General features: G+C 40.4%; 1 protein-coding gene across 2 annotated transcripts in view; it reads right to left on the minus strand.

The window, feature by feature from the left end:
* LOC126262810 (uncharacterized) overlaps positions 1 to 19,579 on the minus strand; it is a 162,113-nt gene that overhangs the window by 105,304 nt on the left and 37,230 nt on the right. For both annotated transcript variants that reach the window (XM_049959654.1, XM_049959652.1), the window contains exon 2: positions 7,644 to 7,848. In XM_049959654.1, coding sequence (XP_049815611.1) covers positions 7,644 to 7,848 — 205 coding nt within the window. The remainder of the gene's footprint in view (positions 1 to 7,643; positions 7,849 to 19,579) is intronic.

Below are 19,579 nucleotides of genomic sequence, written 5' to 3' on the forward strand. Positions count from 1 at the left end.
ATGATCGAGCAGCTCTCATATTCCTTACGGCACACCGGTAAATGCTAAACGACGCCTCGCATAGTGTAAGGAGCGTAAACATTGGACGACTGATCGGTGGAAAAACATGGTGTGGAGCGACAAATCACGGTACACAATGTGGCGACCCGATGGCAGGGTGTGGGTATAGCGAATGCAAAAACTTCACCTGCCAGTGTGTGTAGTACCAACAGGCGGTGGTGGTATGATGTGGTCATGTTTTTCATGGAGGGGGCTTGCAGCCCTTGTTCTTTTGTGTGTCACTATCACAGCACGGGCCTACATTGATGTTTTAACCACCTTCTTGCTTCCCACTGTTGAAGAGCAATTCGGGGATGGCGATTGCATCTTTCAACATGATCAAGCATCTGTTCATAATGCACGGCCTATGGTGGAGTGGTTACACGACAATAACATCCCTGTAATGGACTAGCCTGCACAGAGTCTTGACCTGATTCCTATACAACGCCTTTGGGATGTTTTGGAACACCGACTTCATGCCAGGCCTCACCAACCGACATCAATACCTCTCCTCAGTGCGGCAATCCATGAAGAATGGGCTCCCATTCCCAAGAAACCCAAGAAACCTTCCAGCACCTGATTGAACGTATACCTGCAAGAGTGCAAGTTGTCATCAAGGCTAAAGGTGGGCCAACACCATATTTAATTCCAGCATTACCGATGGAGGGCGCCACGAACTTTTAAGTCATTTTCAGCCAGGTGTCCGGATACTTTAGCTCACATACTGTAGTTGCCAGTTAAACAGCCTGAAACTCTAGATGGAAATGCACAATTCAGTATAGTCAAAATATTTCCCAGAATTTCATTCCAAATCAGTTGAGTACTATTTGGGAATACCTTTTTAACTTTTAGTAGAAGCTATGTTCTACATACACAACTACATACATACTCTGCATATGGTGCGTGGAGGAGGGTACCCTCTACCACTGCTAACTAGTTGTATCCTTTCCTGTCCCACTCGCGGATAGAGTGAGGGCAGAACCATTATCTATATGCCTCCATATGAGCCCTAATTTCTCATATCTTGTTTTTGTGGTCGTTACGCAAAATGTAAGCCTGAGGCAGTAGGATCATACTGTAGTCATCTTCGGATACCAATTCTCTAAATTTTGTAGATAGTATTCCCCAAGAAGAACATCACCTTCCCTCCAGGTATTTCGTTTGAGCACCCAAAGCACTTCCGTAACATTTGCATGTTGTTCAAACCTACCGGTCACAATTCTAGCAGCCCACCTCTGAATTACTTCAATGACTTCCTTTAATCCGACCTGGTGTAGATCCCAAACACTTTATCAGTACTCAAGAATAGATTGCACTAGCATCCTATATGCTGTCTCCTTTATAGATGAACCACACTTTCCTAAAATTCTTCCGACAAACCAACGTCGACCACTCGCCTTCCCTGTCACAATCCTCATATGCTCATTCCATTTCATATTGCATTGCAACATTATGTCCAGATATTTAAGTGATGTGGCTGTTAAGGTGGAGACTGCTAATACTGTACACTACAGGTCTGGTTTTCCCACTCATCCATATTAACTTAAATTTTTCTACCTTTAGAGTCAGCTGCCATTCATTACGTCAACTAGATATCTTGTAGCCTCCTACAGACTCTCAACTTTGACACCTCCCTGTGCACCACAGCATCATAAGCAAATAACGGCTGATTGCTACCCAGCCTGCCTGTCAGGTTGTTTATGTATATAGAAAATAATAGCAGTCCTATAACACATCCCTGGTAGCCTCCTACTGATACCATTGGCTCATGAACACTCGCCATCAAGGACAACATACTGGATTCTATTACTCAAGAAGTCTTTGAGACGCACATCTGGGAACCTATTCATATGTTCATTCTTCGTTAACAGTCTACAGTGAGGTACCATGTCAAATGCTTTTCACAAATCTACAAATATGTAATCTACCTGTTACACTTCAGTCATAGTTAGCAGTATAAAGTAATTCACAATACATCTGTAACATCAATTTGCTGCTGACCTCTAGAACATTTGTATTTTGAATATAATATACTTCCCAGAAACCAAAAATCTTATGTTCATGAATCAGCTCAGTTTTACAAAGCTACATTAGTGCGAAACTTGGTTTGCCCCTTTCTCACGGTACACTGAGAACTATGGATGAAGGGCAACAGGCAGATTCCAAATTCTAGATTTCTGAAAAGCATTTGACATGAGATCCCACTGCAGACTTAACGAAGATGCAAGCAAATGGAACAGGTACGCAGATATGTGAGAGTCATGAAGATTTCTTGAGTAATGGAACCCAGTAAGCTGTCTTCGATGGCTGGAGGAGGAGACCAGCGTTTGATGTCCTGTTGACAATGAGGTCATTGCAGACTGAGCACAAGCTCCGATTACGGAAGGATGGGGAAGGAAAGCAGCTGTGCCCTTTTGAAGGAACTAGATTGGCATTTGCCTTGAGCAATGTAAGGAAACCTAAATCACGATGACTGGATGCAGGTCTCAACCATCATCCTCTCGAATCCAAGTTCAGTGTGCTAACCATTGCACCATCCTGCTCGGTTATCCTCAATGGCAAGTGTTCATAATGGTGAAGGGTTTCATCAGGAGTGCACCAGAGAAGTGTGATAGGACCACTGTTATTTTCTATGAATATAAATGATCTGGCAGACAGGGTGGGTAACAATCTGTGGTTATTTGTTTATGATGCTGTGGCTTGTGGGAAGGTGGTAAAGTTGAGTGACTGCAGGGAGATACAGAATGACTTTGCAAAATTTCTAATTGGTGTGATGAATGCCATCTGGTTCTAAAGGCAGAAAAATTAAAGTAACTGGCAACGAGTAGGAAAATCAAACCTGTAATCGCCAAATACAGAATTAATACTGTCTTGCTTGACACAGTCACATTACTTAAATATCTGAGTGTAACACTACGAAGTGGTACAAAATGCAACGAGCGTATTAGGATTGTGGTATGGAAGAAAAATGGTCAACTTTGGTTTATTGGGAAATTTTAGGATAGGGTGGTTCACATGTTAAGGAGACCAAATAAAGGACTCTAGTACGACCCATTCTTGAATATGCCTCAAGTGTTTGGGTTCAAATGGCTCTGAGCACTATGGGACTTAACATCTGTGGTCATCAGTCCCTTAGAACTTAGAACTACTTAAACCTAACTAACCTAAGGACATCACACACATCCATGCCCGAGGCAGGATTCGAACCTGCGACCGTAGCAGTCGCGCGGCTCCGGACTGAGCGCCTAGAACCGCGAGACCACCGCGGCTGGCCAAGTGTTTGGGGTACATACCAGATCGGATTAAAGGAAGATATCCAAGCAATTCATAGGCAAGCTGCGAGATTTGTTACCGATATGTTCGAACAACATGCAAGTATTGTAGAATGCTTTGGGAACTCAAATGGGAATCCCTGGACAGAATTTTGTGAGGAATACTACTGAGAACCAGCTTTTGGAACTTACTGCAAAACAATTCTACTGCTGCCAACATACATGTCACATGAAGACCACAAAGATAAGATACAAGACGACATGATCTGTCCAAAACTCCTTTAGGATTAACACCCAGGACGAATATGGTGTGGGGGAAGCCCACAAAGCAGCCCTGGGCCACTTTCTGCCAACACCACACTACCTACAGCTGCAGTAAATCCCCGAAGTTGCCAAACCCTAACCCCACACCCTAACACTTCCTGCTTGCAGCAGCCAGCTTGCTGTCCTGTGTGATCGTTGTGCTCTGTGACTTTCTGTGGGTTCATTTTTACAGTTGCAAGAGTTACTCTTACTGCTTGTTTCCATTATGTGATGTCAGCGGGAAGTTTGTCGAAAGTTATAAGTGGAATAGTTCAACGTCCTCCTCTTGGCCAGTGGATTGCTGTACTAGGTCAATCAAGAGAAATGGTTTGTCCACTAAGTGCCTATCTTGAAAATGAAAACCTTAATGGTGGTTAGCTGCTCACAGTTACCAATGTGATCAACAGAACTGCTACAGCTTTGAATACAAACAAACATTGTTGCAATGATTGGAAAGTAAATGTTCAACAAAGAAAAGAAAGCTGACGAACCACTGAAGCCAAACACTCCTGGGAAAAAATTTGGAATGGATAACCAGGTTACCAGTATCTATTCATTTGCAGACAATGCAATTCGTTGTCATGTTTATGAGTATTATCACAGGAAGGAAAATCCGACATTCAGGAAGATACTGCTCACACTTAAAGAATCAGGACTTTCAAGGTAGTCGCTCCTCCCTGTCCACAATTTCCACAACTTTGGCTTTCACTAGGGACGTTTCTGCAGCCAGGAGCTGTTGACGGACAGGAAGGATGCATGGTGATGTCAATTTTAAAGGGACATCCGTAGCATAAATATCGACGAAGTGGTGTGGCTTGATGGAACCTGGTTCAATTCTGGTCACATTCTCAAGCCGGGTTGGAGAGATGACACAGCTAAAAGCCTGGTCCATCTGCTTAACCCTGGACCGATCTGCCAGATACGCCATCCAACTGTTTGTTTAAAAATAACCATCTCAAGGCATCTTTTTCATCCACGCAGTGCCGACACCTTGCACAAGATGAGTATTAAGTGTGGCTTCGTTTGACTACAGTAGTCCGAAATGAGTGACCTTTTAGTCATTTATCTCCAAACTGTGGCCTTAATATTTAAATAGCAGTATTTCTTTGATTTTAAGTTAAATTTTAACTTATCAATAAATTGTTATTTGCACAAAATAATAACCAGTTGGTTTGTGGGCCTGGTCCTTCAGACTGTCGAATTCACCACTGATGTTATTTTATTTCAATAAAACTAAACTGGTGACAAATATATGCATTCTTTGGAGTCAGAAGACAGATTTAAAATGCATTCACTGACTTCAGAAATAACCTCAGACAAAAGTAGGCCTCTTGAAAGAAGTGTATAAGGCGGTGAAGAGTTGTGCAAACCAGCACTATAAGTGACTGCCAACAAAAAGCTGGTTCTACTATGTTCATTATTGTCACTTATTACACACTGTTTTATGTCTATTAATTTAGTGGCATTTTGTGTCTGCCTGCTCAGCTGAGTGGTGATGTGTTTGCCTACCATGTAGCAGGCCCGGGTTCGATTCCCGGCCGTGATAGAGATTTTCTCCACTAGTGGACTGGGTGTCGTGTTGTCCTCATCATCATTTCATGATCACCAACACACAACTCTGCCAATACGGCGTCACCTGAATGAAGACTTGCAACCTGGCTTCTGTCATCAATGCCATACTATCATTTCATTTTACAGATACTGTGCGATTTTTCTTTCGAGAAATTTATGAGTACACAGTGTGGAAACAGCCAGAGACTGCCACAATTTTTTTTCCTTCTTATCGTCCATACTTTCTAATATACTGACTACTTTCAAAGTGCCAAAATGTACTAGAAATAATAGAGTATCTATGAAACACCCCACTGCACGATGTATGTGTGGTGAGACAGTCACAATTCCTGAAATCCATTGCCCCTGGGCTCTGGCTTGTCGAAGAGCACCACAGTCCTGGGTCCATGACGAAAATCCGCCACAGTAAGCCACACACAAACAGATACGGTCTGCGGGCAGATCAGTGAGACTAGATCCGATGGGCAGAGCCTGCACTTTAGTGGGACACAATGGCCTTGCTTCAGATCAGCAGGCCCGATCTGTTAGAGATACCTACAGAAACGGCCTGCGTTTTTGGCCTGTTGTTGAAGTCACTCAAGTGGCTAGCTAGTCACAAGTTTCAGACAGCATGCTGATGAAATGAGACCGTGGTGATCAATCCATGCAACAGATAACTTGCACGAATACTCTGAGAATCAATACTAATGAGGATAGGTAGCAATTCACTGTGAAGATGATCACTGAGCCACAGACAGACACGTTGAAAAGACAATCACACTCTCACAACTAAATTTTCGGTCACAGTATTCGTCAGAAATGAGGGCACACATACTTTCACGTGATTACTCAGACAAACTCGTGCACACATGACCGCCATCTCCAGCCACTGCGTCAATAGTCTCTGAGAATCAGATCCAAACAAACCACTCCTCAAGTCTCCCTGCCTCTTACAGGCAGCTGCTAGGCTAGTGGCAAGAAGTGGTGGCAGCACTGACTGCAAGCTGAGGGGAATGGTAAGAAGGGGAGAAGCAGTAGGAATGAGGCAATACGGAAACAGTGCACATACTTGGCTGCGCCCAGCCAGTGACACTATATGACATCTCAATAGACAAACCATGTCATCTACTGAGATAAAAGATTTTTCCAGTGTTTTTCAAATTTCCATGATATTTCCCCGATTTCCCAGACACATTTGAAATTCCCTGATTTCCACAAATTGTGGCAACCCCGATATTCATAAAGTGAATAGTTTGCACGTACTGAATGAAATGTACTGTTACATGCATGTTCCATGCAGGACGTGGCAGCTCTGCCCTGTACCTACACATGCTCCTGCTGAAGTGTCAGTCGTAAAGTAATTTTCGACAGGCTGTAGGGTTCGTACTGAGGCATAAAGACAGTCATTTTTCTCATGCTATTTGCAAGCGGAACGGTGGCTTGTGGATTATGTATGTAGATGTACGAGATGTGATCCAAGGCTTGCTATTTCAAAACTACCTGCAATGATTAAAATGTTTCAGATCAATATCTTACTGACACCAACAGTACATTGACTGTCAGTCTGCCAGAGGTGGAAAAGTAAAAGTAAGTAATGACAGCAATGCCTCTAAAACCACTATAGATATAAGTTACCTATGAGGGTGGAATGCAATGATAATTCGGCAGATATGGAGAACCATCATTATTATAACGTAGTTGGGACACTACTCTAAAATAAAGTATGTTACATTTTACCTGGTCTAGGCCAATAAGTTGTACATTTTACAACAGATCAGTTTGGGATAACACACATTAAATTTCAATGACAAGTCCTTTTTGTCTATCAATCTACCTAAAAGAAAACAATATTTGCCACCTATTTAAAAAACCAGACTCAAATGTACACAAAAACACCTGGAAGGAGCATGTAAACGCAAAGAAAAGTTTCTTAGTAATGCAATGAGCGAAAGTTAGAGAGAAACAGAGAGAGATGTACAGTCCACATTAACAGTGATCAGAACAGCCAGAAGGAATCTGCTAACTAAATCATATGAATGTTTCTGAATTGAATGCCCATTGTGAATATGAAAAGTATAAGCCCTCTTAAATATAAAAAAAATAGGAGACAAAACTGTAGTTTACAAGACTGATTAATTTTCAAACCCAGTGGTAAGACAAATACAATTTACTAGCCTGCCTTTGTAACACAATTGAGTGGGGTGGGGGTACGAGGATTTATAATCCCTGATCCCACTAGATGTATTTATTTTGCCTAAAAACTAAAAATACGTAAAATGAAACTTCCCAAGAATGGAGCTAAAATAAAACTTCAGCTTAAATCTAACTCTTTATCTAACAGGGAACCATCCTTCAAGTATGTCACACAAGTTGTGTGTTTCTCTATAAAGACCCTGTCAAAATAATACAACAACTTATAATTAAATAACATGTTGATCATTTGTTTATCAACAAGTTGACAACTTTTGTTTTACTCACATATTTTATCCAAAGCTTAACAAGCCGGATGTCTTGAAAATATTCCGTTGAATCCTTAAATCGAGTTAAACAATTCTGTAGAAGTGTCATCAGATTTCCTTCTTTTCCATCTTTTGGAAAGCTCTGCTCTACCCATTCAACATACTCAAACCAAATACTTAGTGGATCATCTCCATCATAAGTTCGAAGCAGTAATTCATATTCCCTGAAGCAAGTATACAAAATATTAACTGAAACCCAAAATTATCATTTACATAGTGATTTCTTTCACAACCTACGGGCACTCAGTAATTTTGAACAGTGCCACAGAACACTACTGCAGATAAACCAGAATCATACGTATAAACAAGAAGCTACAAGCTAACATTTGTGAGAAGCTCTACATCTGGTGTCCCCAATCTTTTGGCTTACCTGGAACATATTGGATGAAGAGGAGTATTTTTGGGCCATACATAATATACACAACATTAAAAACAACTGCTAAGAAAAATAAAGAAAATCACCTGTTCACACATTTCAGTAGTTTAGAATGTATCAATTTATGATTCTTCAGTCCAGAAAAGCAATATGAGAGTAATTAGATTTTACATTTTATATTATAAGTAAGTGCAAATCATAAAATTAGTGTGACACTTTACTTTGAATTTGGGAAAGTTAAGTATCAATATCAGGTTCAATCAAAGTTGTTACACTTCTCAGGGTATTCTCAAGGTGTTCATCTGAGAAAATAGCTGTTCACAAATGTACGTCCTTCCAAACAAAGATTATATATACAACATATAACTATGCAGCAAGGGGTATTTCCCTGTATCACTTGTCTAATAAAGGTAAATGACCCAGTTTTTCTTCCAGATGGTTGTTAGATTGTAACTTCGTGCATTCCAAAAATTAATTTCATTATACACCTGTAAATTTCTGGTTTTACAGCAGCAGTAAAACAACAGACCAGCTCTTCTGACAGATTAGCCGGTTATATGAACGGGACTCTAGAAGTTCATGTATATAGCACAGGTGGCAATGATAAGAATGTGTGATGGACACTCACTTCTTGGGCCACACTGACACTTGCTTTGGGCAGCATGCGGCCCACAGGTTACAGGTTAGACACCCCTGCTTTACAGTAGCAAATTACCAGCTAAAGCAGATGAAAAACAGAACGATCTGCATGAAAACTGCATAAACCATAATTGTGGGATCTACATCTGTAAAATTTTAAAATGTAGCAACTACCTATCCAACCAAAGGATTTTTTTACTGTATTGACTAAAATTACATAATGTGACAGAAAGTATACATGACTATTTAAAGGTATCTGCACTGAGAAACTGCAAGGATGTCATCATCTAATGTAGGCCTACATAAACATTCCTTTATGTTGGATATGGCTATGTTGTTAAATGAAGAGCCAGGACCTGCCAATAGTCCAAATTTGTTTTATTTCCTCTCCAAAGTTGACCAATATAGATAGCAATCCTAGTTCAACTGCTGTAGCTGACAGCAACAGTGTGAGGGAGAGCATTGCCAGTTTATATTGAGTGTGACACTAATCCATAAACAGATCCATTGCCACTATAACCTGATTTAAATTACTTTGTTTCAAACATTTATGGCCCAATGTTGTGACAAGTACTGTCTGCAGGCAGACCCATGCTCACCGCAGCAATAGAAAATCACCTTAAAGTCCACATCTCTTGCAATAATCACGTGAAAAATCTGAAATTGGCATATGGTATAGTACTCAACAATGTGTGTGTGTATATCAAAAGTCTTTCTTCATTTTAATGAAGGTCAGAGTTATGTTAACTTATGAAATGGGTCAAATATCTACATCCATGAAGCAACATAAAACTTATGTCATATCTATAAAACTACTGGTCCCACTTAAATACCTTTTTTCACTGATTACCAAAGTATCTCTGTCGGCAATGAAGCTTTCCATAGTTGTGTATCACATTGTGTGCGACATGCATACGCTTCAGAAAATGGCTCCTCCCCCCCCCCTCCCCCCTTACTTTTAAATTCTGTCAGTATGTAACTCTTTAACTCTTAACAAATGGTTTCTTTAGAATTTCTGTTTACTACAAAAATAATCAACAGATCTACAGTTCAATGCATAAAGTGTCAGTCTATAAGGAAACTCCACTCTCCCTCAATTTAGAACACATTCATTGTTCATCATAAGGTATGTAAAACTACATAAATCTTCTACTAAAGGTGACAGGCACAATCCTCTGTGCAGCAGAAATGGCAACACAGTGGGAACTGACAATTCTAGGCTCCCAATGGTGTATTGCTGGCGGGACCACACTGGTCCACTAACTGTCAAATGCCAACATGTTTAAATCTTACAACAATTCACATGAACCTGCAGTCTCCAGGGCTTTGTAAATGTACAGCACAAGTTTATTAGTTTTTGCAGTCTCCAGAAGCCTGTTTCTATTGTGGTCTCTGCTATGTGTAGTTTGTCCTCTACATTAGTCACTATCTATTTTGGTTATTGGGATCTGAATACATCGGAGTTTTTCCATGGTGCTCATCTGAAATAGTTGAGATGTAGAGCTGACACAGTTGGTTAATTCAAAAGTTTTTATATAAAAACAAATGGAATGAACATTTTAAATTAAGAAACAATTAATTGAACAGATTTATCATTGATATAATTAATGGGATGAACGAACTTCTTATTCATTACAAAACTTCTCAAATTAACAAACTGGATATAAAACTTCCTGGCAGATTAAAACTGTGTGCCGGACCGAGACTCGAACTCGGGACGGCATGAGTCATGCTTGGGTAGCTCAGTTGGTAGAGCACTTGCCTGCGAAAGGCGAAATGTCCCGAGTTGAGTCTCGGTCCGGCACACAGTTTTAATCTGCCAGGAAGTTTCATATCAGCGCACACTCCGCTGCAGAGTGAAAATTTCATACTAGAAACTGGATATAGTTATCCTAAGTTCCTGTTCGAAGTTAATTTTCATACAATGCATGGCACTAGCCTAATGAGGGATCATAAAGTCAATGAAATTTATTTGTCCTCTTGTATCCATTAGTGTTAAGAAGGGTCTGACATTGTGATCTTTTCACAGTGATTCCAGCAGCACAGTTGTGACACTTCCGCGCACCAAGCCTCGCAGTTTGGGGGCAACTATTCTTCACGATCCTAATAAGTACTCAATTCATTGTAATCAGCAGATTCTTTTCTTTAAGATAAAATAAATAACTATTGGTGGTTACTGTAGTGTAACTATTTCAGTTGAGAATGCTTGTATTAATCAGTGGTAGGCTCATTCAGATGTGTTTGACTACAGCATAAGCAAATTTCATAGCCAGAGAGAATGACAAGCTACAGATCTGCTAATGTAACCTCTATCAATAAGATAACTCCATTAGACAACAGCTTTCAACATAAATAGACAAGCACGTATTGCCCTTTATGTGGACAGACAGCTTGTTGGTTGCCTTACCCCTGTAGCCCTGTCTTTGATGAGATAGATGATGCCTGTAACCAGACTGGAGGTGGTCATGGAAGGATGTGTGGGACAGGTCTTGCATTTGGGTGTATTGAATGGATATGAGCCAGGAGGCATAGGGCTAGGAGCACGGGTGGAGTAGGGATAGAGAAAGATATTGCGTAGGTTCAGTGGATGGCGGAATACCACTGTAGGGGGATGGGTACAATAATCCTCATTTCAGTGCACAATAAGAGGTAGCCTAAATCCTGGTGGAGAATGTGATTCAGTTGCTCCAGTTATGGATGGTACTGAGTCATGAGGGGCATGCACCTTTGTGGTCCATCAACAGGTATGTGAGGTAAGAGGGTGACAGGAAAGACAAGGCACAGGATATCTGTTCCTGCACAGGGCAGGGATGGTAATTCGTCTGTAAAGGCCCCATGGTACTACCCACTACAATGCAACAACCACAGATGGTCAAGCTGTACAGAAGGGACTTCTCAGTATGGAAGGAGTAGCTGCTGTCAAAGTGGAGGCATTTCTGGTGGTTAGTAGATTACATTAGATTAGATTTACTTACATTCCAATTGATCCGTAGTGAGGAGGTCCTCCAGGAAGTGGAACATGTCAGAAAAACAACAATACATGACAAATATTTACAACTAAAACAAATTAGCTAATGTACCATTCCACAGGTCCCAAGTGGAATGATCGTCATTTTTTAATGAACACTAAAAGTCATTTTACAAATACTAATGCACTGAATTTAAAATAAAATTTTTATTTATTTATTTATAAGGTAATACAACTACTGTAATACTTATTTACAATGAACACATTACTGCACTGAAATGGTGCAGAAGTTAGATTATACTAACACACACACAGACACACACACACAAATTTTCAATGAACACATTACTGCACTGAAATTGTGCAGAAGATATGTTGTACTTATATACAAATCAGTTGGTTTTACTAAGAAATTCATCAATGGAGTAGAAGGAGTTGGCCACCAATAAATCCCTTACGCTTCTCTTAAACTGAATTTCATTGGTTGTTAAGCTTTTTATGGCTGCTGGCAAGTTATTGAAAATGTGTGTTCCTGAATAGTGCACACCTTTTTGTACAAGACTAAGTGACTTTAAATCCTTGTGAAGATTATTCTTATTTCCAGTATTGATTCCATGAATTGAGCTGTTGGTTTGAAAAAGTGATATATTTTTAATGACAAATTTCATTAAGGAATAAATATATTGGGAAGCAGTAGTTAGTATCCCTAGTTCCCTAAACAGGCTTCTGCAGGATGTTCTTGAGTTCACACCACATATAACTCTCACTGCACGTTTTTGTGCCCGGAGAACTTTAGCTTGGCTTGATGAATTACCCCAAAAAATAATCCCATATGACATTATGGAATGAAAGTAAGCATAGTATGCCAGCTTTTTCATTTTTATATCCCCTATGTCTGACAAAATTCGCATTGCAAACAGAGATTTGTTAAGACGCTTCAGCAGTTCTGTGGTGTGCTCCTCCCAGTTGAATTTATTATCAAGCTGTAATCCCAAGAATTTAACACTGTCCACTTCTTCTATCTTCTTGTCATCGTATGTTAGACATATACTCTTGGGGCACCCCTTACAAGTTCTGAACTGCATGTAGTGTGTTTTTTCAAAGTTTAGTGACAAAGAATTGGCTAGGAACCAGTGATTAATGTCCACAAATATTTTATTGGCTGATCTTTCTAAGACTACACTTGATTTGCTATTTATTGCAATGTTTGTATCATCGGCAAACAAAACAAACTTGGCATCTGGTAATGTTACTGATAAAAGGTCATTGATATACACAAGAGAAAGTAAGGGCCCCAAAATGGAACCTTGTGGGACCCCACATGTAATTAGTTCCCAGTTGGATGATGCCTGATAGGAAAGAGACATGTATCAAGCTAATAACACCCTTTGTTTCCTGCCAGAGATATAAGATTTGAACCATTTTGCAGCATTTCCTGTTATACTATAATATTCTAGTTTACTTAAAAGGATATTGTGATTTACAAAGTCAAGTGCCTTTGACAGATCACAAAATATACCAGTTGCCTGCATTTTTTTGTCTAATGAATTAAGCACATTTTCACTGTAAGTGTAGATAGCCTTCTCAATATCAGAACCTTTTAGAAATCCAAACTGTGACTTTGACAGTATGTTATTTGAGATAAGATGGTTATAAAGACGACTGTACATTACTTTTTCGAAAGTTTTTGAGAATGCTGGCAACCGTGAAATTGGACGGAAATTTGATGCTATTTCTTTATCTCCCTTCTTAAACAGTGGCTTAACTTCAGCATATTTCAGCCATTCAGGAAATATTCCACTAATAAACGACTGGTTACACAGATAGCTTAATATGTTACTTAGCTCAGAATCACATTCTTTAATTAACTTTGTTGATATTTCATCATACCCACTAGATGTTTTTGATTTTAAAGATTTTATGATGGACATTATTTCTGTTGGGGTAGTGAGGGTCAAATTCATATTATGGAAGTTACTTGAAATGTCTGGTCTAAGGTAATCCATAGCGACATCTACCGAACCTGACAACCCCATCTTTTCAGTAACAGTTATAAAATGTTTGTTAAAAAGTTCTGCAACACTATACACATCTGTCACCAATGTATCATTTACTCTTAATGTTATTTGTTCCTCTTCATGTCTGGTTCTACCGGTCTCCTCCTTCACTATATCCCATATTGTCTTTATTTTGTTATCTGATATGACTATCTTTTCCTTGTAATATATTTGCTTTGACATCCGTATTACAGTCTTTAATATTTTGCAGTATTTCTTATAATGTGCAATAGCATCAACATTGGAAATGTTTCGGATTGACAGATACAATTTTCTTTTTGTTTTACAAGATACCCCTATTCCTCGAATAATCCACGGCTTCTTTGTAGACTTTGCTCTAACCTTGGTAAGTTTTGGGGGAAAGCAGTGTTCGAATAAGGTAAGCACTTTATTAGCAAAAATGTTATATTTTTCATTCACGCCATGAGCACTGTAAACATCAGTCCAGTGAATGTCTCTGAGGAGTGTCCTAAAATAATCAATTTTTGGCTTACTGATTACCCTCTTGAGCTCAGATTTAACAGATTTTATATCCTGTTCAGTATTAACATTTAACAGAAGGAACTGCATGTCATGGTCTGAGAGGCCATTGACTATTGGTTTTGTAATATAATTTTGTTCATTGGACTTTTCTATAAAGATATTATCAATGGCTGTTTGTGAGCAAGTGGCTATCCTAGTGGGGAACTTTACAGTGGGAATTAAGTTGAATGATAGTGTTACTAACTCAAATAAGTTCTTATTGGGAGAGTCTTTAAGGAAATCTACATTGAAATCACCAGCAACCACTATTTCTTTGTTTTTGGTTGTTGAATGGGCCAGTACAGCTTCAAGGTGGTTGACAAACAGATTAAAGTTACCTGCAGGTGCTCGATATACACTTAATATTATGAAGGATTTTTTGTGAAATTCTAATTCTGTTGCACATGCTTCCATATGCTGTTCTAGGCAAAATTTATGAATGTCTATGTTCTTAAATTTATGACAGTTCCTGATGAATGTGGCAACTCCTCCTTTCTCCATTTCTGATCTACAAAAGTGAGATGCTAACCTAAATCCTGTAACACTTAAAAGTTCTATACCAGTGGTCACATGATGTTCAGAGAGGCAGATTATGTCAGCTGGGTTTGAAGACTCTAATTCATCAATGCAGATAGTTAATTCATTAATTTTATTTCTCAGTCCTAGAATATTTTGATGCAATAAAGATAGCTGACATTTCTCATTGACTGAGTTAAAATTGGGTGGAGTTAAAATATCTGCTGACAGTTGAAAATTCTTAACCAATGGCTGTTTATGCTGATGTAATAAGCTGGAATTATGTTTTTTGATTTCTTTCTCAAACTGAAGGTTTGTCTCAGTTCTAACCTCTCTTAAAATTTGCTTTCTTTCTGTCCTCCCTACCCTAAAAAAGGGTCTTTTCTGATCCTATAACCACTGGTATTTTTACCACTCATGACAGTGCCTCCCCCCTTTAACTTTCCTGCTATTTCCCCAGCCAATTTACCCTTCCCCTTCCTGTTGAGGTGAAGGCCATGCCTCGTATAATCCCACCTACTGAGAGAATCAACATGAACCACACCAATGTGTGACCCCGCACCCGACATGAGCAGCCGTTCCAGCTCCAAATTAACTCTCTTGACAGAAGAGTTCAAATGAGGTCGGTCATGGCGCCCAAGAACAGATACAAACTCAACACTAGTATGCTTCGATGCTGATGCAATCTTCGCCAGGTCACACTCTATACTGTACCCAGGATCTCTGTCAATACTGTTACCTGCCCCACCCACTATAATCACGGTGTCTTCCTTAGTGAAATCTTTGCAAAGTGATCCTAAATCCTCTGTCACCTGCTCCAGACCAGCACTAGGTTTAAAAAAATTGGTGACCTGGTATTCTGATCCTAGTTCATCCTGCAAAAGTTGGCCAACATCTCTTCCATGGGAACTACCTAACAACAACACTTTCTTTCTCTTTACTGATTTCCCTACATTCTTACTTTTCAATTTGCTGCTGAAAGTTTGTTGTGCCCTGTCTACACCTGCAACTGCTTCAGGCTCACCAGCTTCTAACTGAAGCAACAGGTCAAATCTATTTTCCAAATTCACCATAAAGCTGTCAGACAAAGTTCTAGGCCTGTTCCTCCTGTTGCCTGTTGCCACTTCCCACCTCTCTTTACCCTTCTCCGTCCTTAACCTGTCAAGATCTCCCCTGGCCTTGTCTAACTCAGCCTGAAGGGCGGCAATTTTCCCCTCCTGTTCTAGTATCTTCCTATCTCTACTACAAATCCTACAAAACCACTGATGAGTCTCATTTACTTCCCCTATTCCCACGCCACTACAGTCACCCACATGGAAAAAACTACAGCACCCATCACACCAAAGCCCCGACCTAACAATTCTACGGCAAGTCAAGCACTTTTCACTCATGATATACGTAATAGTTTATTAAGAATAAGTCAGTTAAATTACAGATAAACACGAAAATATGGTTACACAAATTTGGCCTATACGCAACTGTTTACGCAACTGTGTGTAAACAAAAACAAAAGTGCAAAGTTTCTGAAACAACAACTTAAACTTTACGCTACTTTCCGGAAATGCTAGTTAAATAATGAAGAGGTACGCTAAGTTAAATTGCTGGAGAGAGCAAGGAACAACTAAACGAAATTCTATAGATTTGCTTCAGCAGAACGTAAACAGAAAATATGACTGTACGGTCTTTTCGCGTTTTCTGCTATATTACGTAAAGAAAAATGAAACCTTTAATGGTAGACTTAAACGGCACACTAATACACTTATTTACCACGTAATCAGTACTAATCTATATGTTTTATAATCTAAAATGACTTATCTTTACGAGAACACCAAAACTCGCACTAGTCGCCTGGCTGCAGGGCAAGTAGGTTTGATACAGACAGAGATACTGATGTAGCCATCTTTGAGGTGGAGGTCAACATTGAGGAAGATGACTTATTGGCTTAATGATGACCAAGTGAAGTGAATGAGGGAGAAGATGTTACGACTCTTGATCAATGTGGGTAGGGTGTCATCTTCAGATCACAAAGATGTACATGAATCTGAATCAGTCAGGGGATTGGGATTCTGGATGGTTATGAAGGATTTCTCTAGAAGGCTCATTAATAGGCTAGCATAGGATGGTGGCATGTTGGTGCCCACTGCTGCACCACAGACTTGTTTGTAGGTGATGCACTCTTAGGCGAAGTAATTGTGGGTGAGGATATAACTGGTCATGGTCAATAGCAAGGAGTTGTACGTTGGGAACCAGTCTGGCACTGGGAAAAGTAGTGCTCAATAGCGGCAGGGCCATGGGCATGTTAATGTTGTTACTGAAGAGAGTGTCATGTTGTAAAGAAACAGGAACTGTGGAGAGATGGTGGAAAAAACTATTGGTGTCTTACACAGGACGGTAGGTTATGGGTAATAGGCTGAAAGTGTTGGTCTACGAGATTAGAGGTTTTCTCGGTGTGGGCACAGTTACCAACCACAATGAGATGTCCTGGATGGTTAAGTTTATGGACTTTAGGAAGCATGTAGAAGGTAGGAGTCGAGTGAGGGGTAGAAATGAGAAAAGAGACAGCCTCAGTGGAGAGGTTCTGGGATGGGGGTCTAAGGATTTGAGGAGAGAATGTAGTCACTGTGGCAAGGTTTGTATTTGTACAAATCTGACAGCTGCTGGAGTCTCTCCACCAGATAATCTCTCTGGTTCAAAATCACAGTGATGGAGCCTTTGTCGACAGGCAGGATTATAAGATTGAGATCAGTTCTGTCCTGAAATGTACAGCTAATATCCATATTGAGGGATTTGGGGTATGATAGTAAGGCAACATTTGAGGTTAAGAAATTCCATAATGTTAATATGGGCTGATTTGGGAGCAGTGGGGGTGGATAACAGTTGGATGGAGGAGAGAACTGAAACACTCAGGGTTCAACACTAGGTGGATTGGGTCTGATTGGTAGCATTGGTGGTAAAAACGGTGTTTCCAATGTAGGGACTGGGAGAAGGAGAGAAAGTCTGCAACAAGAACAGCACGATTGAGTTTGAGAGCAGGGCAAAAGGTGTTTGGAAAAGACTGACACTTCTGTTGGACAAAGGCTTTTGGAGTAAAGGTTAATGACTGTGTCTCAAGTCTCTTTAGGTTCTGGATTCTGTATGGTGGCAGGAGGGAGTTTCTGAGAATGCGGTAAATGTAACAGGTCTGGAGACACGGTTTGTCAACTATGAAGGGATATGATGGAGGTTTTGAGGCTATTGTAGAGGTGCTGGATAGTAGTGGTCCACAGTGAAAGTAAGAGGAGAGCAGGTTGGGGGTGTGTGAGGTGGCACTGTGAATGCAGCCATGCTGAAGTGCATGTATTTCAGTGCGAGATTAGATGCACGAATTTGGGGTTACAGAGCAGGAGAATTTTATGAAAGGAGAGGAGGTATTGCAAGGAGGTTTGGGCCTGATTTACATTGTTTTGCAGAACTAGTTTGGTGAAGGTTATGGGCTGGCAGAACTTGTACTGACGGAGGTCATTGTGAAAGGAGTGGTTGCAGCCAAAGATGGGGAATTTGACGGTAAGGCCATTTGGCGGGGATATTCCACAAGATCTTTAACAACACAGGAACAGTTTGTGAGGCTGGGTTTTGGGTAGGGATAGTGAAACTTTCCTGTACTGACACACATGGAAGGAATAAGGATCCAAAGTAAAATACATAAAAATATGTGGGAGAAACCACAAAAAGGGCAGAATGGATGAAGTATGGCGAAAAAGGCCCATAGTGAAAAGTGAAATCCAACTAAAATCGACCTGAAATTGCAATGATATCAAAGAGAGTGATTAGTTTGGAGATCTGGGATTAATTATATTGTGAAGGAGGGGGGAGGGGGGGGGGAGATAATGTGAGATATAAAACATTGCACCACAGTGTGGTCATGTAGTCATGTGTTAGTGCACAGACAAAACAGATGACACAGTGTGACCTATATGTCTGAACTTGTGCGGCTTGGACGTCGACCTCGACATGGACGTGTTTGTATGGGTGCACTACAGCAAGGTCTCTAGTGCCCAAACGAAAACACAGAGATGAGTGTCAGTAAAATACACAAAACAGGAATATAAAACAGCACGTTAAACACAGGTAACAAAAGTTGGGAAACTATGTGCACACCCACACAGAACGATGAAACGAAGTATTGTGTTAGTAGTAAAACATTAACAACACAGGAAGAAAGTTTTATAAGGGCCTAAAACAATATAGCAGATGGATGTGGTGGGCTAACCACAAGAATTAAAGGAGAGAGAGAAAGAGAGAAGCCAGCCACTCTGCAACACATTAGGCCAGAGTCCGAACACATACAAAACCTTAAAATCTTAGTCACACTCATCTCACCATCAGCTAAAACAGAGGGCAGAACCCCACCAATATTTGCTTCTGCCCTTGCATCATGGTATAAAATGCACTCCGTTAAAATATGGCGGATACAGATGTGCACATCACAAGCATCAAAAAATGGGGGAGCCTCTCGCCATAGTAAAAAGCTGTGTGTGAGAGGGCAGTGCCAATTCTAAGATGCATGAAGGTCACTTCATCCTGCCTGAGCATAGCCAGGTTGTTGACTTCACCAACAGCAGCTTAGTGGCCATCACCGCCAGCCATTCCTCATCCCACAACTGCATGCACTTCCTGTGCAGTGCAGAAACAACAGCCTGCAAGGGAATAGGACACTGTGCCACATCCTGTCCTCTGCAGGCCTCCTTGGCAGCCCGATCGGCCTGTTCATTTCCCCATATCCCTGGCACCCAGCAGAATGGCACCTGCTTACCCCTGCCGTAGGTGCAAGCACAGTT

Source organism: Schistocerca nitens, chromosome 6 (assembly GCF_023898315.1).
Source record: "Schistocerca nitens isolate TAMUIC-IGC-003100 chromosome 6, iqSchNite1.1, whole genome shotgun sequence".
NCBI lineage: Eukaryota > Metazoa > Arthropoda > Insecta > Orthoptera > Acrididae > Schistocerca > Schistocerca nitens.